At 54.3% G+C, this 24024-nt stretch overlaps 2 protein-coding genes across 22 annotated transcripts in view; both read left to right on the plus strand.

Annotated features, from left to right (window-relative positions):
* The first annotated feature begins 317 nt into the window (after positions 1–317).
* RAB4B (RAB4B, member RAS oncogene family) lies at positions 318–20500 on the plus strand. Of its 3 annotated transcripts, none has more exons than XM_074023666.1 (8): positions 318–462; positions 2065–2145; positions 2430–2544; positions 5436–5498; positions 5582–5736; positions 8972–9067; positions 9156–9286; positions 20154–20500. In XM_074023666.1, the coding sequence occupies exons 1-7, from the start codon at positions 447–449 to the stop codon at positions 9269–9271; spliced, it is 642 nt and encodes a 213-aa protein (XP_073879767.1). In that variant the 5' UTR covers positions 318–446; the 3' UTR covers positions 9272–9286; positions 20154–20500. The 3 variants fall into 3 exon arrangements, with proteins under 3 accessions (XP_073879767.1, XP_073879766.1, XP_045235494.1); XM_074023665.1 differs by lacking the exon at positions 20154–20500 and adding an exon at positions 18462–18843 and having other exon boundaries at positions 9156–9310; XM_045379559.3 differs by lacking the exon at positions 20154–20500 and adding an exon at positions 18462–18843.
* Positions 20501–20889: 389 nt separating this feature from the next.
* Positions 20890–24024, plus strand: part of EGLN2 (egl-9 family hypoxia inducible factor 2) — a 35009-nt gene continuing 31874 nt past the window's right edge. For 10 of the 19 annotated variants that reach the window (XR_010583359.2, XR_012427625.1, XR_012427628.1 and 7 more), the window contains exons 1-2: positions 21069–21140; positions 22216–23283. Coding sequence is in view for 9 of the 19 variants with exons in the window: in XM_005589312.4 (XP_005589369.2) it covers positions 22447–23283 (837 nt within the window). In the remaining 10 variants the exon portion in view is untranslated. Of the gene's footprint in view, positions 20983–21068; positions 21256–22215; positions 23284–24024 lie in introns of those variants that run through there. The other 9 variants (XR_012427622.1, XR_012427627.1, XM_074023652.1 and 6 more) reach the window with 2 other exon arrangements.

The raw sequence follows: 24024 nt of genomic DNA on the forward strand, positions 1-24024 counted from the left end.
TTCTGCCCGTGCCCCCTTCTTTGCATTCGTATCCCCTCCCCCAAGTCCGCTCCAATCCAATCCGGAGACTCGACTCTGCCCCCGGACTCCAGACTAAATCCGTTCCTCGGCTCGGCAAAGCAGCTCTGCACGTCCCTTCCCACTTGCTCAGCCAATCGCTGGCCTCGGCCCCGCCCCTTTGGGCTGGGCCCCTCTCATGCCACCAATCCGCGCCTTTTGTCCCGCCCTCTGCCCGCGAGTCCACCAATCCCGCCCTTCGGAAACCGTGGTCTGGTATCCAGCTGCTGGAGCGGGTCGCGCTGGAGGGGGGCGGAGGCGGAAGTGGCGGTGCCGGGCCCGGGGAGTAGGAAGAAGCCGGGGCTGTAGCCGGAGTGGAGCGGCTGCCAGCCGAGGAGCAGGCGCGGCTGCGGCGCCATATTGCGGCCCTCAGCGGCCGCGACCGAGTCATGGCCGAGACCTACGGTGAGGGTGGTGGGCCGAAGCCGGGGTCCTGGGTCTGGGCCCCGGGAGGATGCGGCCTGTGGGAATGGGCGGGGCTTTGTAGATCAGGGGGCGGGGTCTGGTGTTATGGAGGCAGGGCCTAAGTGGATGCTGGGAGGGGTTTAGTGGGTCTGAGGCTGAGCTTAATCGATTTAGGTGGAGCCTGAGGGTCTGGTGCGTGGGTTAAATAGATCTGGGGCGGGATTTGAGGGAGCTGGTACTTAGGGGTTCAGGGAGGCCCTGAGGGAAGAGGTGGGCCTTAATGGATATGGGCGGAGCCTGAGTGAAGGGGCGGGGCTGACTGCGTGAATGGCAGGAGTCGGGCTTATGGGCTAGAGGGAACACTGGATGGAAGCTCGGGACCCTGGGGTTGATCTGGCTGGAGAGAGCTCTGGAATGGGTTTGGGTATGGGCTGTTCTTGAGTTAGGGGCAGGACTTAGTGGCAAGGGGTGGGGCTTATGCATGAGAATGGAGCCAGGGTCTGGGCAGAGGGAGGGAAGGAGAGGTCGGGAAGTGGAAAATCAGTAGGGATGCAGCACAGGAGGTGGTGATTGGAGGCGGGGGAAGCGCAGGTTTAGGAGTCAGAGGGAGCTGCATTCGTTCAACAAATACAGAAGAGAAGAGTGCAAAGACCCTGAGGTGAGAACCAGCTTGTCGTTTTCAGGGAATAGACTGAAGGTCAGGAGCTATAGTGGAGTGAATGAGTCAGAGGGTGGTAGGAGGTGAAGAGGAACAAGGGCTAGTTGGTAGTCCTTGTTTAAATAGCTTTCAAGAGACTTTAGCGATGGACTCTGGAGCCCTCGGCCTAAGTTTGAATCTCACTTCTGCCTAGCTCTGTCACTTGGGGCAAGTCAGTTAACCTCTCTGGCCTGTTTCCTCATCTGGAAAAGGGGAATAATTTTTAGGCTACCTCCCTCATAGAGTTTTCCTGAGGATGATGTGAGCTGTTGATGTGAGTAAAGACCTTTAGAGCTGTTCCTGGCCCACAACAACACACAATTGACCTATGTAACAAACCTGCACGTGTGGGCTGGGCACGGTGGCTCACGCCTGTAATCCCAGCACTTTGGGAGGCCAAGGTGGGCGGATCACCTGAGGTCGGGAGTTCGAGACCAGCCTGACCAACATGGAGAAACCCCGTCTCTACTAACAATACAAAATTAGCTGAGCGTGGTGGCGCATGCCTGTAGTCCCAGCTGCTCGGGAGGCTGAGGCAGGAGAATTGCTTGAACCTGGGAGGTGGAGGTTGCGGTGAGCCAAGATTGCGCCATTGCACTCCAGCCTGGGCAACAAAGAGTGAAACTCTTGTCTCGAAAAAACAAAAACAAGGACAAAAAAAACCTGCACATGTATCCCCTGAACCTAAAATAAAAGTTGAAAAAAATATATAGAATGTGCCTGGCACATGGCAAGTACTACATAAGAGTTATCTGTTACTGTTACCTATTGGTTTGTTTCTGCCTATGTCTGTTTCTCTCCCTCTAACTGTGACGGTTAGAGAGACAGATTGGATTGGAATCCATCTTTTTCCCTGTATCTTTCTCTCCCTGTGGGTATCCCTGATTTTGGCTCCATCTGGTCAGACTTCCTCTTCAAATTCCTGGTGATTGGCAGTGCAGGAACTGGCAAATCATGTCTCCTTCATCAGTTCATTGAGAATAAGTGTGAGTTTCCCGCAGTGGTCCTGGGAACCCTGAGCTGTGGCTATGGGCATGGTGTGGGCTGGTGGGCAGCTGGTGGGGAGGGCAGGGCTGGCCATAGGTACAAGTCCAGTCCTGGCTTTTTGGTCCTTGCTTTGTCATATGTCCTTTACTAGGTTCTCCTTGACCTCAGTCACTCCAGCAATGAGAATGGGTTTGTAGAGACTGAGAAGGCCTTGGAGGATGGGGGATCCTCTGAGCTGCCTCCTCTCTCCCTGCACTGCCCCTTCTGTTCCTCCCACTCCCAGTCAAACAGGACTCCAACCACACGATCGGCGTGGAGTTTGGATCCCGGGTGGTCAACGTGGGTGGGAAGACTGTGAAGCTACAGATTTGGGACACGGCTGGCCAGGAGCGGTTTCGGTAGGTGGGCTGGGCTCCCAAAGGTGATGAGGAGAGAGAGAGAGAAGGAAAGAGAGAGAGAGACGTGTGTGTAGAGTCACTTGGAGACACTGAGAGGGCAGACAAGGCAGAGAGAGAGAGAAGAGACACTGTAGTTAGCAGGTATATATATCCAAGGAGAGAGGGAGTACTGGAGAGAGAAAGAGATGGCGGAAGAAAAAGAGGTAGGGGCCAGATGCAGTGGCTCATGCCAGTAATCCCCGTGCTTTGGGAGGCCAAGGTGGGAAGATTGCCTGAGCCCAGAAGTTCGAGACCAGCCTGGGCAACATAGCGAGACCCCCATCTCAAAGAAAGAAAAAGAGATAGAGAAAAGTGGCTTGGGGAGGGGGTGAGGGATAGAGACTGAGAGACATTGAAACAGAAAGAGAAGGGGAAACTTGAGAGACACACACCCAGAAAGGAAAAGAGCAAGAGAGACAGAGACTAAGAGAATTGAAGAGAATGATAAGGGAGGTAAGGAGGCCCGGCACAGTGGCTCACACCTATAATCCCAGCACTTCGGGAGGCTGAGGCGGGTGGATCACTTGAGGTCAGGAGTTCGAGACCTGTCTGCCACCATGGTGAAACCCTGTCTCTACTAAAAATACAAAAAAAATATTAGCTAGGCTGTGGTGGTGGATGCCAGTTACTCGGGAGGCTGAGGCAGGAGAATTGCTTGAACCTGGGAGGCACAGGTTGCAGTGAGTCAAGATTGCACCAGTTCTCCCCAGCTGGCGTGACAGAGCGAGACTCTGTCTCAAAAATAAATAAATAAATAAAGGAGGTGAGGAGACACAGAGAAACAGGTCAGAGGCAGAGAGGGAGACAGGGCAAGTCGGACAGGTGTAGTTGGACATTGAATGAATGAATGAATGCATAGATTTATGGAAAGGCAAGGGTGAGCATGAGAGCCACAGAGATGGAACAGAAAGAGAGACAGCGAGAAATAGGGAACTGAAGACACACAAGCCAAGGCAGGAGAACCGCTTGAGTCCAGGAGTTTGAGACCAGCCCGGGCAACATTGTGAAATCCCATCTTTCCAAAAGAGAAATGGAGAAATGGACGTGTTGTGAGAGAGGGAGACGGAAATGCATAGGGCTCAACACATGGTAGGTCTTCAGGAAATGACTGCAGAAAAGTTGATCGACACATAGAAACCTTAGGCGAGTCTGAGAAACAGAGACAGAGAGCAGGGAGAGAAATAGAGGGAATTCGGTCCATGGAAAAGTGTGATCTATGGCAGCACAGTAGCTGAGTTAATACTTGTGTATGGATTCACTGCCTGAGGTGCACAGAGCCCAGAGGCAGAGAGACGGGCTGAAGGATAGACAGGTGTGTGGCATGGGCTAGGTTTACGGTGAGTGCTTAGTAAATGCTTGTGGAATGATTGCATGAGTTCCAGAAGGACCCAGACTGGTGAGACTGAGAATGCAGAGTTGGCTACACTGGGAAGGAGCCTCCACCTGACACAGCAGGACAATGATAAGCAGATGTTGCATAGCGCTTGGGCAGGGCCAGGCAAACGGGAGATTTGCTCAGAAAATGTTGAATGAACGAATGCACAAATGCATGGGAAGGCAAAAGAAAGCACGAGAGAGCCAGAGATATGAAACAAACAAAAAAGACAGGGAGAAATAGGAAATTAAATAGGGCCAGCCACGGTGGCTCACACCTGTAATCCCTGCACTTTGGGAGGCCTAGGCGGGTGGATCACTTGAGGTCAGGAGTTCAATACCACACTGGCCAGCATGGCGAAACCCCATCTCTACTAAAAATACAAAAATTCTGGATGTGGCAGTGCATGCCTGTAATCCCAGCTACTTGGGAGGCTAAGGCAGGAGAATCACTTGAATCCGGGGGGCAGAGGTTGCAGTGAGCTGAGATCACGCCATTGCACTTCAGCCTGGGTGAAAGAGCAAAACTCCATCTCAATCAATCAATCAATCCATAAAAGACACATAGGGCTGGGCACAGTGGCTCACGCCTGTAATCCTAGCACTTTGGGAGGCCAAGGTGGGCGGATCACTTGAGGTCAGGAGTTTGAGATCAGACTGGCCAACATGGCAAAACCCCATCTCTACGAAAAATACAAAAATTAGCCGATGTGGTGGCATGCATCCGTAATCCTGGCTACTCAAGAGGCTGAGGTGGGAGAATCGCTTGAACCCAGGAAGTGGCGGTTGCAGTGGTTGCAGTGAGCCGAGATCATGGCGCACTGCAGCCTGGGAGACAGAGTGAGACTCTTACTAAAAAAAAAAAAAAAAAAAAAAAGACCCATAGCTTAAGGCAGGAGAATCACTTGAGCCCAGGAGTTGGAGACCAGCCTGGGCAACCTAGCAAAGCCCCATCTTTACAAAAAATATTAAGAACTTAGCCAGGTGTGGTGGTGCACACTGGTAGTCCCAGATACTCCAGAGGCTGAGGTGGGAGGATCCCTCCCCTGGGAGACTGAGCCCAGGAGTTCGAGGATGCAGTGAGCCGAGATTGTGCCACTCACTCCAACCTGGGCTATAGAGCAAGACCATCAGACAAATTAAAATTAAAATTACAAAAAGACACACATGTAAGAGACATAGAGAGAAAAAGAGACCGATGGAAAGACAGGGACATAGGGAGAGACAAAGACGGGAGACTTACAGACAGAGGCAGCTGGCCAGCTAAGTGAGATAGAAGCTGAGAGAGGCAAAGAGAGAGGGACTGCAAGGATGCAAGAACAGAGAGGAATTGCATGGCGACCCAACCAAGGCCAGGTTTTGGGGGATGGGCCAGCAGTGAAGGGGGGCCTCCGAGCCACCAGTCTCTGTCTGCAGAGGGGGGCATTCTCGGGGCAGACCCCAGCCTTGGGGGTGACTGGGTCCCCCTGGCCCCACAGGTCGGTGACGCGGAGTTATTACCGAGGGGCAGCTGGAGCCCTGCTGGTGTACGACATCACCAGGTGGGTGCTCGGGGTGGGTGGGTGGGGCAGGGCATGGGTGGCTCCTCTCTGCACTGCCTCCCTCCCCTCTCCCTTCTCCACAGCCGGGAGACGTACAACTCACTGGCTGCCTGGCTGACGGATGCCCGCACCCTGGCCAGCCCCAACATCGTGGTCATCCTCTGTGGCAACAAGAAGGACCTGGACCCTGAGCGGGAGGTCACTTTCCTGGAGGCCTCCCGCTTTGCCCAGGAGAATGGTGAGGGCTGTGTCGTGGACCAGGTGGTGGTGGGGGTAGATAGTCCACAGGGACCGTGGGTTTACTGGCTCTGAGTGGCTGTGCCCAGCAGGGGAACGTGGAGGTTCAGAGGTCTGGGTTCAAAATTGAGTGTTGGCTGGATATGGTGGCTCACACCTGTAATCCCAGCAGTTTAGGAGGCCAAAGTGGGAGGATTGCTTGAGCCCAGGAGTTTGAGACCAGCCTGGACAACGTAGTGAGATCCTATCTCTACAAAAAATTTTAAAAATTAGGTGGGTGTGGTGGCTTATACCTGTAGTCCCAGCTACAGTGGAGGCTGAGGCAGGAGGATCGCCTGAGCCTGAGAGTTTAAGACTTCAGTGAGCTGTGATCACGACATCATACTCTAGTCTGGGAGACAGAGCAAGACCCTGTCTCCAAAAAAAAAAAAAACAAAAAACAAACAAAAAATCCCTAAGTGTTGACCCCAGTGAGCTGTGTGATTACGCTGGTTCTCAGTTTCCTCATCTGGAAAGTGGGATCACAGTGTTTCCGCCTCACAGTGTGCTGTGATGATTAAGGGAGATTGTCTGTGGAAAGTCCTCAGCACCTGCCACAGAGCGGGTGCTACATTAATATTGGCTGCTAAGGTTTCGCCTACAGTGGGGAGGCAGCACAGGGTATTGGTTTAATTAATTATTTTATTATATTTTATTTTATCTATTTTTCCCTCCTACCGCACCTTCCCGGGTATTGGTTTAATGTAGAGATTGCAACCCCAGATATCCCTGGGTGAAAAGCAGTTTTTGTTTTTTTTTTTTTTTGAGACGGAGTCTTGCTCTGTCACCCAGACTGGAGTACAGTGGTGCAATCTTGGCTCACTGCAACTTCTTTTTTTTTTTTTTTTTTTTTTTTTTTTTGAGACAGAGTCTCGCTCTGTCGCCGGGGCTGGAGCGCAGTGGCCGGATCTCAGCTCACTGCAAGCTCCGCCTCCCGGGTTTACGCCATTCTCCTGCCTCAGCCTCCTGTGTAGCTGGGACTACAGGCGCCCGCCACCTCGCCCGGCTAGTTTTTTGTATTTTTTTAGTAGAGACGGGGTTTCACCGTGTTCGCCAGGATGGTCTCGATCTCCTGACCTCGTGATCCGCCCGTCTTGGCCTCCCAAAGTGCTGGGATTACAGGCTTGAGCCACCGCGCCCGGCCAACTTCTTTTTTTTTTTTGAGACGGAGTCTAGCCCTGTCGCCCAGGCTGGAGTGCAGTGGCGCAATCTCGGCTCACTGCAAGCTCCGCCTCCCGGGTTCACGCCATTCTCCTGCCTCAGCCTCCTGAGCAGCTGGGACTACAGGCGCCTGCCACCGCGCCCGGCTAATTTTTTGTATTTTTAGTAGGGATGGGGTTTCACTGTGGTCTCCATCTCCTGACCTCGTGATCCACCTGCCTCGGCCTCCCAAAGTGCTGGGATTACAGGTGTGAGCCATGGCGCCCGGCCTCAAGTGATTCTTCTGCCTCAGCCTCCCGAGTATCTGGGACTACAGGCACACGCCACCATACACTTTTGTATTTTTAGTAGAGACGGGGTTTCACCATATTGGCCAGGCTGATCTTGAACTCCTGACCTTGTGATCTGCCCGCCTCAGCCTCTCAAAGTGCTGGGATTACAGGTGTGAGCCACCACACCCGGCAAAAGGCACATTTTTGAATATAGGAGATGGGATGGGGTAGATCCTAGAGTAACAGGCACTAGTGTTAAGGGGAGTGCAGCATACTGACAACCCACACCAAAAGGCTTGCAAGGGCCAACCACAATGGCTCACACCTGTAATCCCAGCATTTTGGGAGGCCAAGGTAGGAGGATCACTTGAGGTCAGGAGTTTGAGACCAGCCTGTGTAACAGAGGGAGACCCTACCTCTACAAAAAAAGAAAAAAAAAAATAGCTGGTTGTGGTGGTATATGCCTGTGGTCCGGACTACTTAGGAGGTTGAGGCAGGAGGATCACTTGAGCCCAGAAGTTCGAGGCTGCAGTGATCTATGATCGCACCACTGCACTCCAGCCTAGGGGACAGAGAGATACTTTGTCTCAAAGAAAAAAACAAAGAAAAAGGGTTTGCAAGTATAAACTAATTTGAAAACATTGTGTTGGCCAAACCACCCACATCTGGTGGCTTGAGATCTGCTTATGTTCCCCTGGTTTGCAACCTCCAGGTTTTAAAGGAGGTTTTGCCATCAGAGAGGTGTGGGTGTGAATCCAGCTCTGATTTTCTGACTGTGGGACCTTGTCACGAGGCTGATGGGTAACTCTGGTTGGCCTGTGCCTGTCCTAGATGGTGCTAGGGACACAGTGTTGGAGACAGCCCTAGGCCCAACCTGCATGGAGCTCACAGTTCAGTGGGTGGGGGTGGAAGGACAGACCCGCTTGCCAGACAGTGACAGCCCAGAAAGGTCAGGGCTTGATGGCGAAGCACCGGGAGAGAGGGGTGAGAGCCAGCAGGGGAGAGCCCCAGAGGGGCCAGGGCCAGGACTGGGGGAGCTGGCAGAGGGATTGGGGTGGGATGGAGAACCCAGGCAGAGGGGTCAGGGCTGGGATAGGGCAGGCACAGGTAGAGGGGTCAGGGCTGGGATAAGGCAGGCAGAGGCAGAGAGGTCAGGTGGGATGATGGGGCACAGGGAAAGGAGTTACATGGAATGGGGAGCATGAGCAGAGGGTTGGGGTGGGATGGGGAGCCCAGGTAGAGGGGTCAAGCCCAAGTTTGGGGGGCACAGGCAGAGTGGTTGCATGGGATGGGGGAGCATGGGCAGAGGGGTCAGGGGTGGAATGGGGCAGGCCCAGGCAGAAGGGTCAGGGGTAGAATGGGGCAGGCCCAGGCAGAAGGGTCTGGGGGGTACAACGGGGACCCAGGCAGAGGGTTGGGGCCAGGATGAGGAGGCACAAGCAGAGGGGTCAGGGCCAGGATAGGGGGACACAAGAAGCTGTGGGAGCCCTAAGTAGGCACCTTACCCAGCCTAGGCAGTCAGGGAGGACTTCCTGGAGGAGGAGCTGTGTGAGCTGAGCTGTGTGAGCTGAGCTCTGAAGGAAGAGCTGGGTGGGCATATGGGGAAGTGGACATCAATGGCAGGGAAATGGCATGCGCAGAGGCCTGAGGTGAGGGTAAGCAGAGATGGAACATTGGAGGAACAGGATGAGAGTCAGCAGGTGAGAGCTCAGTGGAGGGTGGGGACTGACTGGGGCCCTGACCTCAGAGTGTGTGCCCCTGCAGAGCTGATGTTTCTGGAGACCAGCGCTCTCACAGGTGAGAACGTGGAAGAGGCGTTCCTCAAGTGTGCCCGCACCATCCTCAACAAGATTGACTCAGGTGAGGCCCCGACCGGCCCGAGTGGGAGCGGAGGGCAGGCCTGGGGGTCTCCAGGCCACCAGTGCTGACCTCTCCCCATCCCCGACAGGTGAGCTAGACCCCGAGAGGATGGGATCCGGCATCCAGTACGGGGACGCGTCCCTCCGCCAGCTTCGGCAGCCTCGGAGTGCCCAGGCCGTGGCCCCTCAGCCGTGTGGCTGCTGAGCCTTGCGGAGCCAGGTGGGACACTGGGGGCTCAGAGAGGTAGGGTGGTCTCCTGGGAATGGGGGAGGTGGTGTGGAGATAGACACTGAACATGTCATGGCAAGAGAAACAGAGTGAGAGAGAAAGATGCAAAAGCACACAAGCTAAAGCAGGCATCTGGCTGGGCGCAGTGGCCGGTAATCTCAGTGCTTTGGGAGGCCCAGGTGGGCGGAGGCAGTTCATTGGGTGGGGGTGGAGGGACAGACCCACTTCCAGACAGTGACAGCTCAGAAACGTGAGGGCCAGGCTGGGCACAGTGGGTCACACCTGTAATCCCTGCACTCTGGAAGGCTGAGGCGGGTAGATCACCTGAGGTCAGGAGTTCGAGACCAGTCTGGCCAACATGGTGAAACCCCCGTCTCTACTAAAAATACAAAAATTAGCCGGGTGTGGTGGCAGGTGCCTGTAATCCCAGCTACTTGGGAAGTTGAGGCAGGAGAATCGCTTGAACCCAGGAGGTGGAGGTTGCAGTGAGCTGAGGTCACGCCATTGCACTCTAGCCTGGGTGACAAGAGCAAGACTTCGTCTCAAAAAAAAAAAAAAAAAAGAAAGGTCAGGACCAGATGGGGAAGCACTGGGAGACTGGGGGAGATGGGTCAGAGCCAGCAGGGGAGAGGCCCAGGGGGGTCAGGGCCAGGGTCAGGGCACAGGCAGAGGGATCAGGGGTGGGATAGGGCAGGCAGAGGGGTCAGGGTGGGATGAGGGGACACAGGCAGAGGGGTTGCATGTGATGCGGGGGGATACATAAGGTCAGGTGTTCGAGACCAGCCTGGCCAACATGGTGAAACCCCTTCTCTACTAAAAATACAAAAATTAGCCAGGCATGGTGGTACATGCCTATATTCTCAGCTACTCGGGAGGCTGAGGCAGGAGAATCACTTGAACCTGGGAGGTGGAGGTTGCAGTGAGCCAAGATTTAGCCACTGCATTCCAGGCTGGGCGACAGAGCAAGACTCCGTCTCAAAAAAGAAAAAAAAAAAGGAGACATCTTCCGGGCCACAGGGAATCCACCTGTCCCCTGCAGCTCCAGGCCAGCTTCCTGCCCTAGACCTTGACCCTTCCACTCATAGTTCTCCAACGATTTATTGAGCGCCTGCTGTGTGCCAGGCCCTGCTCAAGGCACTGGGGATATAGCAGGGAGTAAAACAGACTCCCATCCTCATGGTGCTGACATTCTCTTTGGAGGAGACAGGTGATAAACGAGATGTGAGTCGGCTGGGTGCAGTGGCTCACACCTGTAATCCCAGCACTTTGGCAGGGTGAGATGGGAAGATCACTTTGAGACCAGGCTGGGCAACAAAGCAACCTTATCTCCACAAAAAGTTGTTTAAAATTAGTCAGGTGTGGTAGTGTGCACCTGGAGTCCCAGCTGCTCAGGAGGCTGAGGTGGGAGGATGACTTGAGCCCAGGAGTTTGAGGCTGCAGTGAGCTGTGACCATGCACCACTGCACTCCAGCCTGGGTGACAGAACGAGATTGTCTCAAAACAAAACAAAACAAAAGGGCCGGGCGCGGTGGCTCACGCCTGTAATCCCAGCACTTTGAGAGGCCGAGGCGGGCGGATCACAAGGTCAGGAGATCGAGACCACGGTGAAACCCCGTCTCCACTAAAAATTACAAAAAATTAGCCGGGCGCGGTTGTGGGCGCCTGTAGTCCCAGCTACTCGGGAGGCTGAGGCAGGAGAATGGCGTGAACCCGGGAGGCGGAGCTTGCAGTGAGCCGAGATCGCGCCACTGCACTCCAGCCTGGGCTGGGCGACAGAGCGAGACTCCGTCTCAAAAAAAAAAAAAAAAAAAAAAAAGAAAAGAAATACATAAGTAAAGTATGTAGTAGTGAGGGAGGTAAGAACTATGGAGAAAAATAAAACAAGCACAAATGGGTGGATAGGGTGGAGGAGTGTACTTTTTTTTTCTTTGAGACGGGGTATCGCTCTGTCACCCAGGATGGAGTCCTGTGGCACGATCTTGGCTCCCTGCAACCTCCGCTTCTGGGGTTCAAGTGATTCTCCCGCCTCAGCCTCGTGAGTAGCTGAGATTACAGGTGACTACCACCGCGCCCGGCTAATTTTTTGTATTTTTAGTAGAGACGGGGTTTCACCATGTTGCCCAGGCTGGTCTCAAACTCCTGACCTCAAGTGATCCACCCACCCTCAGCCTGCTAAAATGTTGGGATTACAGGCGTGAGTCACTGCACCTGGCCAAGAGTGTATTTTTTTTTTTTTCTTTTGAGACGGAGTTTCACTCTTGTTGCCCAGGCTGGAGTGCAATGGCTCAATCTTGGCTCACTGCAACTTCTGCCTCCCGGGTTCAAGCAATTCTCCTGCCTCAGTCTCCTGAGTAGTTGGGATTATAGGCATGCTAATTTTGTATTTTTAGTAGAGACGGGGTTTCTCCATGTTGGTCAGGCTGGTCTGGAACTCCCGACCTCAGGTGATCTGCCTGCCTTGGCCTTCCAAAGTGCTGGGATTACAGGCACCCGTCCTTTTTTTTTTTTTTTTTTTTGAGATGGAGTCTCGCTCTGTCACCATGCTGGAGTGCAGTGGCATGATCTTGGCTCACTGCAACCTCTGCCTCCTGGGTTCAAGCGATTCTCCTGCCTCAGCCTCCCGAGTAGGTAGGACTACAGGTGTGTGCCACTACGCCCAGCTAATTTTTGTATTTTTAGTAGAGACGGTTTTACCACGTTGGCCAGGTTGGTCTCGATCTCTTGACCTCGTGATCCGCCCACCTCAGCCTCCCAAAGTGCTGGGATTACAGGTGTCAGCCACCGCACCTAGGCTAGAGTGTACTTTTAAACAAGATGATGGAAGCCTCACTGAGAAGATGACATTTGAGTAAAGGAGGGGAGATAGGGAGGCCTGTGGGGATCTGGGGCAAGAGCGTTGCCCGAGAGCACAGCAAGTGCAACGCTGCTAGTGAGGGGCATGCCTGGCGTGGGTGAGGGTGACCGAAGCAGCCAGTGTGGGCGTCATGGAGGACCTGTGTGTGTGTTGCGGGTACAGCATGAGATGGGGTCAGGGGTTGGAGGAAGCAGATCAGTTAGGGCCCGTAGGCCCTGGGGAAGCCTCTGGCTTATACCCTGTGTGGGAGCCACGGGAAGCTTCTGAACAGAGGAGGGACAGGATCCGATTCAGGGGTTCATAGAGTTCCTCTGCCTGCATAAAGAGAAGAGGCTGTGAGGGGCGGAGGGGGTCACCAGGACACCAGAGAGGAAGCTGCTGCAAAGTCCAGGGGAGAAATAGTGGAGGACAGGACGAGGGGGCGGGCAGAGGAATGGCTGAGAAGGGAATAGGGTGCATGTCCTCCCTAGACTCTTTGTCTTCCAGTTTTGGCCAATCTTTTTTTTTTTTCCTTTGGTCCTATCTTTTTTATTATTATTTTTTTGAGACAGAGTCTCACTTCGTTGCCCAGGCTGGAGTGCAGTGGCATGATCTCGGCTCACTGCAAGCTCTGCCTCCCGGGTTCACGCCATCCTCCTGCCTCAGCCTCTCGAGTAGCTGGGACTACAGGCACCCGCCACCACGCCTGGCTAATTTTTTGTATTTTTTTTAGTAGAGACGGGCTTTCACCATGTTAGCCGGGTTGGTCTCGATCTCCTGACCTTGTGATCCGCCTGCCTCGGGCTCCTAAAGTGTTGGGATTACAGGCGTGAGCCATTTTTTTTGTTTTGTTTTGTTTTAGAGAGAATCTCACTCTGTCACCCAGGCTGTAGCGCAGTGGCACCATCTTGGCTCACTGTGACCTCCGCCTCCTGGGTTCAAGTGAATCTCCTGCCTCAGCCTCCCAAGTAGCTGGGATTACAGCCGTGTACCACCATGGCCAGCTAGTTGTTTTTTGTTTTTTTTTTTGAGATGGAGTCTCACTCTGTTACCCAGGCTGGAGTGCAGTGGCACGGTCTCGGCTCATTGCAACCTCCGCCTCCTGGGTTCAAGCGAGTCTTCTGCCTCAGCCTCCCGAGTAGCTGGGACTACAGGCGCGCGCCACCATGTCTGGCTAATTTTTTGTATTTTTAGTAGAGACGGGGTTTCACCGTGTTAGCCAGGATGGTCTTGATCTCCTGACCTCATGATCCACCCGCCTTGGCCTCCCAAAGTGCTGGGATTACAGGCGTGAGCTACTGCACCTGGTCAATTTTTGTATTTTTAATACAGATGGGTTTTGCCATGTTTGTGAGGCTGGTGTCAAACTCCTGACCTCAGGTGATTCACCGGCCTCAGCCTCCCAAAGTGCTGGGGTTACAGGCCTGAGCCACCGCGCCCGGCCAATCCTGTCTCCTTTTGATGCGGCCACTGGGTCTTTCTAATACACACATCTGCTCCTCTCGCTCCCTTGTTCAAAACCATCCATGCCTCTCAGGGTCCCAGGACACAGCGGAACTCCTCAGCCTGGTGTTTGACCCTCTGCAGGGACTGGCCCCTGCCAGCCCAGCCTCACCGGCCTCAGCCACTTGTCCGTCTCCCTACCTCTCAGGCCACTCCAGCCACACTGAAGTTCTTCCCATTCCTCTGGGCCCTTGCTCATCATGCTGGGCCTCTGCCTGCAACACCATTCCTACCCTGTTTTCCCTGGCAACCTCCTTCCCTCCTCCAGGAAGCACTACTTGTTCCTCCATGCTTGGTCCAAACTTTTTTTTTTTTTTTTTTTTTTTGAGATAGAGTCTCACTCTGTCACCCAGGCTGGAGTGCAGTGGCGTGATCTCAGCTCACCGCAACCTCCGCTCCTGGGTTCAAGCAATTCTGGTGCCTCAGCCTCCTGAGTAGCTGGGACTATTGGCACCGGCCACCAATGCCTGCTAATTTTTTTGTATTTTTAGTAGAGACAGGGTTTCACCATGTTGGCCAGCTGCTCACAAACTCCTGGCCCCAAGTGATCCACCCACCTCAGCATCCAAAGTGCTGGGATTATAGGCGTGAGCCACTGCACCCGGACCCAAACTTCTTGATGGGCTTTCAAAACCCTGCAGGGTTTGGTCCCATTCCCCCCTCTCTGGGGGATGTGTATGTCTTGCCAATTCTCCCTTCTATACTTCATGCTCAATCCCCTCCCAGCCCTTGGCAGCTCCAGGGTGGGACAGGTGGGGAACAGGTGGTTAGACCTTGGATCTACTTGGAAGGCAGAGCCAACATGATTTCCTGATGGAACGGATGTGTAATCTGAAAGAGAGAGAGGAATCAAGGATGATGTCTATAGAAAGTGCTCTCTTGTCCTTCCAGCACTTTGCACCTGCTGTGCCTGAGCAAGAAGTTTGCTTATCTGTAAAATGAGGCTAATAATAGCACCTGCTTCTATAGGTGTTGAGAAGAAATAAGTTAATTCACGAAAGTGCTCAGAATGGCGCCTTGTGGTCAAGACTTGATCGATGAGGGCTGTTTTTAAAGTTTTCTTCTTAGCCATCTTTGGGCTGAGCTCAAAGGAATGGGTGTGTCCTCTTCACCTCAGGGCGTAGCAGAGACTCTGTCCTAGAGTTTGCCCTCAGTAGGTCAAATGTAACAAGGCAAGGCTTTCTCACACTTTGTTGACTGCAATCTGCAGGAAGAAATATATTTTACGTGTTGATCTAGGACTAACTGTAGAAGATCCCACCCACATATAAAACTCAAACACATTTTCCTACCACCAGTATTCTTTCGTTTTTTGGCACTGAAGTGAAAGTCACATAACATACATTTACGTGACTTTTCAAAGTGTACAATTCAATGGCATTCAGTTCATTCACAGGGTTGTGCAATCACCACCTCTGTGTTGTTCCAGAATGTTTTCTTTTTTTTTTTTTTTTTTTTGAGACAGAGTCTCGCTCTGTTACCCAGCTAGAGTGCAGTGGAGCGATCTTGGCTCACTGCAACCTCCGCCTCCCGGGTTCAAGCGATTCTCCTGCCTCAGCCTCTGGAGTAGCTGGAATTACAGGCATGCACCACCACACCCACCTAATTTTTGTATTTTTAGTAGAGTCGGGGTTTGACCATGTTGGCCAGGCTGGCTCGAACTCCTGACCTCAGGTGATCCACCCGCCTCAGCCTCCCAAAGTGCTGGGATTACAGGCGTGAGCCACTGTGCCTGGCCTCAGAATGTTTTCATTACCCTAAAAGGAAACCCCATACTTATTAAGCAGTCACTCTCCATTCCCCCAGCCCCTGGCAACTACCAATTTGTTTTCTGTCTCTGTTGGCCAATATAATATTCTTTTCCTTTACCTTTTTTTTTTTGAGAAGGTTCTCACTTTGTCACCCAGGCTGGAGTGCAGTGGCACCATCTCAGCTCACTGCAGCCTTGACCTCCTGGGCTCAAGTCATCTACCCATCTCAGCCCCCCAAGTAACTGGGACTACTGGTGTGCACCACCACGCCCGGCTAATTTTTGTATTTTTATTTTTTGAAGAGATGGGGTTTCACTATGTTGCTCAGGCTGGTCTCGAACTCCTGAACTCAAGCGATTCACCCACCTCAGCATTCCTGTAAGTGCTGGAATTAAAGGTGGGAGCCACCATGCCTGGCCTCTTTTCCTTTTTTCTTTTCTTTCTTTCTTTCTTTTTTTTTTTTTTTTGAGATATGGTCTCACTGTTAGCCAGGTTGGTCTTAAACTCCTGACCTTGCTGGGTGTGGTTGCTCACGCCTGTAATCGCAGCACTTCGGGAGACTGAGGCGGGCAGATCACGAGGTCGGAGTTCGAGACCAGGGTGACCAACATGGTAAAACCCCATCTCTACTAAAAATACAAAAATTAGCTGAGCGTGGTGGCATGCGCCTGTAATCCCAGCTACTCAGGGGGCTGAGGCAGAGGAATCGTTTGATCCCTGGAAGCGGAGGTTGTAGTGAGCCGAGATCGCGCCACTGCAGTCCAGCATGGGTGACAGAGCAAGACTCTGTCTCAAAAAAAAAAAAAAACCCAAACCAAAACAAAACACAAAAACTCCTGGCCTCAAGCAATCCTCTACCTCAGCCTCCCAAAGTGCTAGGATTACAGACATAAGCCACCGAGCCCAGCCAACCAATATAATATATCTTTTAAAATTATTATTATTATTTTTTGAGATGGAGTTTCACTCATGTTGCCCACGCTGGAGTGCAATGGTGTGATCTCGGTTCACTGAAACCTCTGCCTCCCGAGTTCAAGTGATTTTCCTGCCTCAGCCTCCCTAGTAGCTGGGATTACAAGTGTCCACCACCATGCCCAGCTAATTTCTTTGTATTTTTAGTAGAGACAGGGTTTCAACATGTTGTCCAGGCTGGTCTCAAACTCCTGACCTCAGGTGATGCACCTGCATTTAAAAAAAAATTTTTTTTTTTAAATAATGTTTTAATTTTGTAGAGACAGTGTCTGTGTTGCCCAGGCTGGTCTCGAACTCCTGGGCCTAAGTGATCCTCTCCTGCCTTTACTTCCCAAAGTGCTAGGATTATAGGTTTGAGCCACTGCACCCGCCCAATCAATAGAACATTCTTACTATATAGGATGCACTCTGATATTTGCTGTTCTATCCTATTCTATTTGAATTTAAAAATTGGTCAAGGCCCACCAAACTGATTTCCCCAAGGTAGTGACACACGTTAGAATTACCTGGAGAACTTTAAAATATACTGATGCCAGCCGGGCGCGGTGGCTCAAGCCTGTAATCCCAGCACTTTGGGAGGCCGAGATGGGCGGATCACAAGGTCAGGAGATCGAGACCATCCTGGCTAACATGGTGAAACCCCGTCTCTACTAAGAAATACAAAAAACTAGCCGGGCGAGGTGGCGGGCACCTGTAGTCCCAGCTACTGGGGAGGCTGAGGCAGGAGAATGGCGTAAACCCGGGAAGCGGAGCTTGCAGTGAGCTGAGATCCAGCCACTGCACTCCAGCCTGGGCGACAGAGCGAGACTCCGTCTCAAAAAAAAAAAAAAAAAAAAAAAAAAAAAAAAAAATATATATATATATATATATATATATATATATATATATATATATACTGATGCCCAGGCCTCACCCCAGAGATTCTGAAGTGGTTTCAGGACTTTTTTTTTTTCTTAATTAAAACATAAATAGAGATGGGGTCTCACTCTGTTGCCCAGGCTGGTCTCAAACTCCTGGCCTCAAGCGATTCTCCCGCCTTGGCCTCCCAAAGTGCTGGGATTAAAGACATGAGCCAGCCAGTTTCAGCATTTCTGGAAGCTCCCAGTTAATGCTATATACAACCAAAGTGAGAAACAGTAACCTAACGTCTCCCCAGTTTGGGGAACACTGAAATGAGACTTAGAGCCAGGGTGATCCAGGAACATAGAGGGACTCAGAAAGATACAAAGGCAGGTTCATTTTATTTATTTATTTATTTAATTTTTTTGGAGATATAGAGTCTCCCTCTGCTACCCAGGCTGGAGTGCAGTGGTGTGACCTTGGCTCACTGCAACCTCCGCCTCCTGGGTTCAAGCGATTCTCCTGCCTCAGCCTGCCAAGCAGCTGGGACTACAGGCGCCTGCCACCATGCCTGGTTAATTTTTGTATTTTTAGTAGAGACAGGGTTTCACCATTGGCCATGCTGGTCTTGAACTTCTGACCTTGTGGTCTGCCCGTCTTGGCCTCCCAAAGTGCTGGGATTACAGGTGTGAGCCACCGCGCCCAGCCTATTTATTTTTTTGAGACAGTCTCACTCTGTTGCCTAGGCTGGAGTTCAGTGGCACAATCTTGGCTCACTGCAACCTCCACCTCTCAGGCTCAAGCCATCTTCCCACCTCAGCCCCCCAGGTAGCTGGGACTACTGGTGCATGCCACTACGCCTGGCTAATGTTTGTATTTTTTTGTAGAGATGGGGTTTCGTGGTGTCGCCTAGGCTGGTCTTAAACTTCTGGGCTCAAGCAATCCTCCCGCCTTGGCTTCCCACAGTGCTGGGATTACAGGCGTGAGCCACCGCGTCCAGCCAGATTCATGATATTTAGATGTTGAAATGTGGCTTTACAGACTTAGCTTTCTGAGGCAAACAAACAGGGAGATGCAGGTACCCTCAGCGCAAGCCCCAAATTACCTGCAGGGGAGAGACGGAAAATCAGACAATGTAGAAATTGGGAGAAGAAAGGTATGGACAGACCGATGTAGATAGGAGGGCAGGGAAATACCTGGAAATGAGATAGAGACCAGCTGGACAGACCCCAGGGACCCTGCAGGTCACCACACCCTTCTCTTTCAGCTCACCTGTTCTTCAGGACCAGCCCTGCCCTTCCGGCCGGGGCCCAGGCCCAGGCCCAGGCTCCGAGAGGCCATGTCCCAACCTGCCCTGGCCCCGGAGAAGCTGCGCCGCCACCTGTCCCCCTTCCTTGGTGGGGCCTGGCTTTGGGGCAAGACTGAGTCACGGGGGAAGGGGGATCCCGTACCTGCTGCTGCTTCCTCTGTCTTGGCTAACCTCTGTCCCCCTGAACCCCTAACCATACCCCAAGAGCTCCCAAAGCCTGAGACCAGGGTCATTTGTCCCTACCTCCCCGCCTGGCCCTGCTGTTGCTAGTACCTGTTATTTATTACCTGGAGGCCTGTCCAGCACCCACCCTACCCCCATAAAGCATTGTTTACACCTGTGTCTTGGCCTCCATTATTCTGAGATGGCAGGGAGATGGAAGAGGTCCCTGATGGAAGATTCAAATGTCATGGTGTTTGGGGGCCTTGTTTCTGTTTTTTGTTTGTTTGTTTTGAGATGGGAGTTTCCTTCTTGTTGCCCAGGCTGGTGTGCAATGGCGCGATCTTGGCTCACCACAACCTCCACCTCCCAGGTTCAAGAGATTCTCCTGCCTCAGCCTCCCGAGTAGCTGGGATTACAGGCATGCGCCACCATGCTCGGCTAATGTTGTATTTTTAGTAGAGATGGGGTTTCTCCATGTTGGTCAGGCTGGTCTCAAACTCCCGACCTCAGGTGGTCCACCCGCCTCAGCCTCTCAAAGTGCTGGAATTACAGGTGTGAGCCACTGGCATGGCCTTGGGGGCCTCGTTTCCTGATTGGACATGGTGTGGGGTATACCAAGCATGATGACTCAGGTGCCTGTTGCGGAGGGAGGGAATTTGTTACTGTGTGGACAGTTTGTGACAATCTGTGTTCTAAGCTCAAGTGTGTAAACATGCTGATGTCCCTGTGTGTGTGACGTGTACATGTTTCCAGTACCTGCGTATGGGATGATGTCTATAGGAATGTGTGCTGGTTGTGTGTGATGCTGATAGCTGTAACTGCTCTGTGGCCTTGGTGATTGTATTGGTGAGTGTATTGGTGAGGCTGGTATTGTTTGGGACATCAAGGCCAAGGGATGGGAATTTGGACCTATAGGTGGGCCTCCGGTCTGTGCATGCCTGATGCCTGAGAATCAGAGGCAGTGACTCACTACCGCTTGTGTGCCTGTGCATGTGTGCCTCTGAGGTCTGTGTGTGTTTCGGTGTGAATTTGGCTCCTTTTAAACACCCATGTGTGGCCAGGTGTGGTGGCTCATGCCTGTAATCCCAGCACTTTGGGAGGCCAAGGCAGATGGATCACTTGAGCCCAGGAGTTGGAGACTAGCCTGGGCAACACAGAGAGACCCTATCTACAAAAATAAAAAACAGAAAAAGTTAGCCAGGTGTCATGGTACACACCTGAAGTCCCAGCTACACCGGAAGCTGAGTTGTGAGGATCACTTTAGTTGGGAGGTTGGGCCTGCAGTGAACTGTGATCGTGCCACAGCACTTCAGCCTGGGCAGAAGGGTAAGACCCCATCTCAAAAACAAAACTAAACAAGAAACACCCTTGTGTGGCCATGAACCCTGTGTGTGCCCTGAGGACTGTGGGTTTTTGTGCAATCCTCACGCATGTGTAGATACCAGTATGCATGTCCTTGTGCTCACCCGAACCGCCCTACGCCCTCAGGTGGCCTGCTGGGGACTGGTGCAGCCCCCTGAAGACACTCCCAGTTGCTCGTCGCCCTCCCACCTCCGCGTCCGCCTTACCGACCCCGCGGGAGCCTTGAGTCCCAGCTCTCCAGAGTTACGGTGGAGGGGGCGGGGCATTCAAAATGACCTTATATTCCTTCGTCCCCCAAAATGTTCCCAGCTCTGTAGCGTTCCGTGGATTTTTTTTGTTTCATTTTTTAATTTTGTGTAAAGATAAGGTCTCACTCTGTTGCCCAGACTTTCCCTGGTTCTTTATTCTGATTCCCACGATTGTCCCGAGGGGGCAGGGCGGAGCGGGTCTTGAAAATACACATTGGCACAACATCCCTTCTAGTCCGCGTTCCCTTTTCTCAAGGGCATCCCGCACTTTTTCTCCTCCGTTATAAAAGATACTTATGTAAATTACTGACGTGCGAATTTACATACATTTGCCAACTAACTGCGCAGCCATTTATCCATCTCTCACCCCCGTTCCTGGGCTGCGAGGAGGAGGAGGAGCTGACCCTGTAAATGAAGTCACGCGCACCGCGCTGCCGAACCCGGTGCCCGCGCTGGGGGGGAACGCGGGGTGGGCCTGTTCATGTAAATCACATAATTTGCGTGCTCCGCCCCGCCAACGCCACTTGATTCCAACATGCAGGAAACGCCCCCTCCCAGACCCGGCCCCTCACACTGCGATCCCCCTCCCGCGCAAAGGGGGCGGGGCGGAGGATGATGCAAATGAACCTCGTGTCGGCCACGGAGCCCTGTTTCCTTTCTCCTTGGCTGGGGGCTTGTCCCGAACTTCCTCGCCCAGCGCGGCTCAGGTCTGCGCAGGCGCCGTTGCCTCCGTTGGGGCGCGGTCACGTGCCCAACGGGCGAGGCGGGGCGGGGCGTCGCGCGCGGTGGGGGCGGGGTATGGCGCGCTGTGCGGCGCAGGGCGGCTGGCACAAACGGCGGCGCCGGGGCCGGAGGAAAAAGCTTGGTGAGGAGGTCGCGGGGCGAGAAGGGAGCGGGAGGAGACTGAGTCGGAGCCGGGGCGCCGACACGAACAGGGCGGGGTGTGGGGGCGCCCGCCGGGGCCTGCCAGGGCGACCCCGGTAAGGGGGATGTGGGTGCGGCGCGGGGGAGGGGACGCGCGCCGGGGACGTTGGGTGCCGGCCGTTGGGGGGGTTGGGGTGGGGGCGGGGAGCGCGCGCCGGGCGGAGGCCGCGGGGAGGGGGAGGGGAGGGGGTCCGAGCGGCCCCTAGGCCCTGTCCCTGTCGCTACAGCTCTCCAAAGTGGCCTCAGGGCCCGCCCGGGGTTGGGGGCGTGGGGGTGCCCCGGAGGAGGGTGCCTTTTTCCCTCGTCCTGTCTCCGGGTGCGTGCACCCTCTTCCGTCCTTCCCTCTGCCGCCGCGGACCCTCTCCCCGAGGGCCCCTCCCTTCGGTCAGTCTCGGGACCTCCCTTCCGTCTGGGCGTGTGTCCGCCCCCGGCCGGCTTCCTCCCGTCGGGCTCGGGTCGACCCTACCGCCCCGCTCCGTCCCGGGCCCTCCCTCCCAGCTTCCCTCCCAGCTTCCCTCCGGTCTGTTTTTCTGTCTCTGGGTCCCTCGTTCTCTTTGTCTTTGGACTCCCCAGTTTCCTCTGTCTTTTGACCCCCCCGCCCCCAACTCTGATTCTCTCAGAATCCCCCACATTTATCTGTCTGTCTCTGGAACGCCGAGGCAGATCCCTCCTATTTTCCAAACTCCCTCCTTCCCACTCCTCCACACCACCCTTTTCTACTCCAGCCCTCCTTTCTCTGTCTTTGGTTACCGCGTCCCACAACCCGCACCACAGTCCTCTGTGTTAGGGTCGTCTACCCAGCCTCTGGCCTCCAGCCTTTCCCTATCACTGTCCCTTGTCTGTCAGCGGACTCTCACACCTCCAGATTCTCAGGGTCTTCTCCCCGACTTGGCCCCAGGTTTTGGGGGACCTCTATAGTCTGTCCTGGTCGTCTTCCCCACTCCTGCCCATGCCATCCCCTCTTTCCCTAGCCTGCCTGTCTCTAGCTCCTCTCACATCCCTTTTCTTTTTTCTAGCCACCCTGAAGGGTCCCTTCCCAAGCCCTTAGGGACGGCAGAGGACTTGGGGACCAGCAAGCAACCCCCAGGGCACGAGAAGAGCTCTTGCTGTCTGCCCTGCCTCACCCTGCCCCACGCCAGGCCTGGTGGCCCCCAGCTGCATCAAGAGGCAGAGGAGGAGGCGGAGGAGGGTGGCACCATGGGCCCGGGCGGTGCCCTCCATGCCCGGGGGATGAAGACACTGCTGCCATGGACAGCCCGTGCCAGTCGCAGCCCCTAAGTCAGGCTCTCCCTCAGTTACCAGGGTCTTCGTCAGAGCCCTTGGAGCCTGGCCGGGCCAGGATGGGGGTGGAGAGTTACCTGCCCTGTCCCCTGCTCCCCTCCTACCACTGTCCAGGAGTGCCTGGTGAGGCCTCAGCGGGGAGTGGGACTCCCAGAGCTACAGCCACCTCTACCACTGCCAGCCCCCTTCGGGACGGTTTTGGCGGGCAGGATGGTGGTGAGCTGCGGCCGCTGCAGAGTGAAGGCGCTGCAGCGCTGGTCACCAAGGGGTGCCAGCGACTGGCAGCCCAGGGCGCCCGGCCTGAGGCCCCCAAACGGAAATGGGCCGAGGATGGTGGGGATGCCCCTTCACCCAGCAAGCGGCCCTGGGCCAGGCAAGAGAACCAGGAGGCAGAGCGGGAGGGTGGCATGAGCTGCGGCTGCAGCAGTGGCAGTGGTGAGGCCAGTGCTGGGCTGATGGAGGAGGTGCTGCCCTCTGCACCTGAGCGCCTGGCCCTGGACTATATCGTGCCCTGCATGCGGTACTACGGCATCTGCGTCAAGGACAGCTTCCTGGGGGCAGCGCTGGGCGGCCGCGTGCTGGCCGAGGTGGAGGCCCTCAAACGGGGTGGGCGCCTGCGAGACGGGCAGCTAGTGAGCCAGCGGGCGATCCCGCCGCGCAGCATCCGTGGGGACCAGATTGCCTGGGTGGAAGGCCATGAAGCAGGCTGCCGAAGCATTGGTGCCCTCATGGCCCACGTGGACGCCGTCATCCGCCACTGCGCAGGGCGGCTGGGCAGCTATGTCATCAATGGGCGCACCAAGGTAAGGCCAGGTGGGGGCCTCTCTGGCGGGGCTTTGCAGCATCCTGGTTTGGCATTCAGTGCTCTGAGCACAGTGGGTTTGGAGACAGGCTTCTGGGGGGCTTCTGGGTTTAGGCAGTTCAGTGGAGTGGGTTGCTCACTTGTGGGGACTTGGGGGGGGCCTTGTCCTCCCTGTGGGCCTTAATGTGTGCACCTGTAAGCTAGGAGTTTGTCCTGGAGCCACAGTGGTTCTTGACTTTGCCAGGAACCCTCTTGAAGAAACTCACGAGAGTTGCTGACATTCACAGCATGGGCCTTGGTGGGGTTCATGGCCTCCTGGTGTCTGTCTGGGGCCCCAGACCAAGCGCAGTGATGTAGACAGGCACACAGTTCACTTGTCCGTCCTCTGTTGCTGTCTGTCCCTGTCCGCATCCTTCCCTGCGCTCCTGTTGTCCATCCCTGTTTGCTGGCCCATGTCTCTAGTTCATTCATCTGTCTCCCAGGCAGGAGAAGCAGAACGGGTAGGGTGTGATGAGTGAGCCCTGGGCTGAGGGAAGGAAAGGGGTGCTGCCCGCTAGGCCCAGTGCCTGGCCCTGGACTGCATTGTGCCCTGGGTCCCTACTGTGGCATCTGCATCGAGGACAGTCTCCTGGGGCTGGTACTGGGTCGCTGCCTGCTGACCCAGGTGGAGCTCTCATCCCCATGTCTCCCACCCTTCCCGGTCCCAGTCCCTGCCATCCATTCCCCCTGTCCTGTGTGTCAC

This window comes from Macaca fascicularis, chromosome 19, assembly GCF_037993035.2.
Source record: "Macaca fascicularis isolate 582-1 chromosome 19, T2T-MFA8v1.1".
Taxonomy (NCBI): Eukaryota; Metazoa; Chordata; class Mammalia; order Primates; family Cercopithecidae; genus Macaca; species Macaca fascicularis.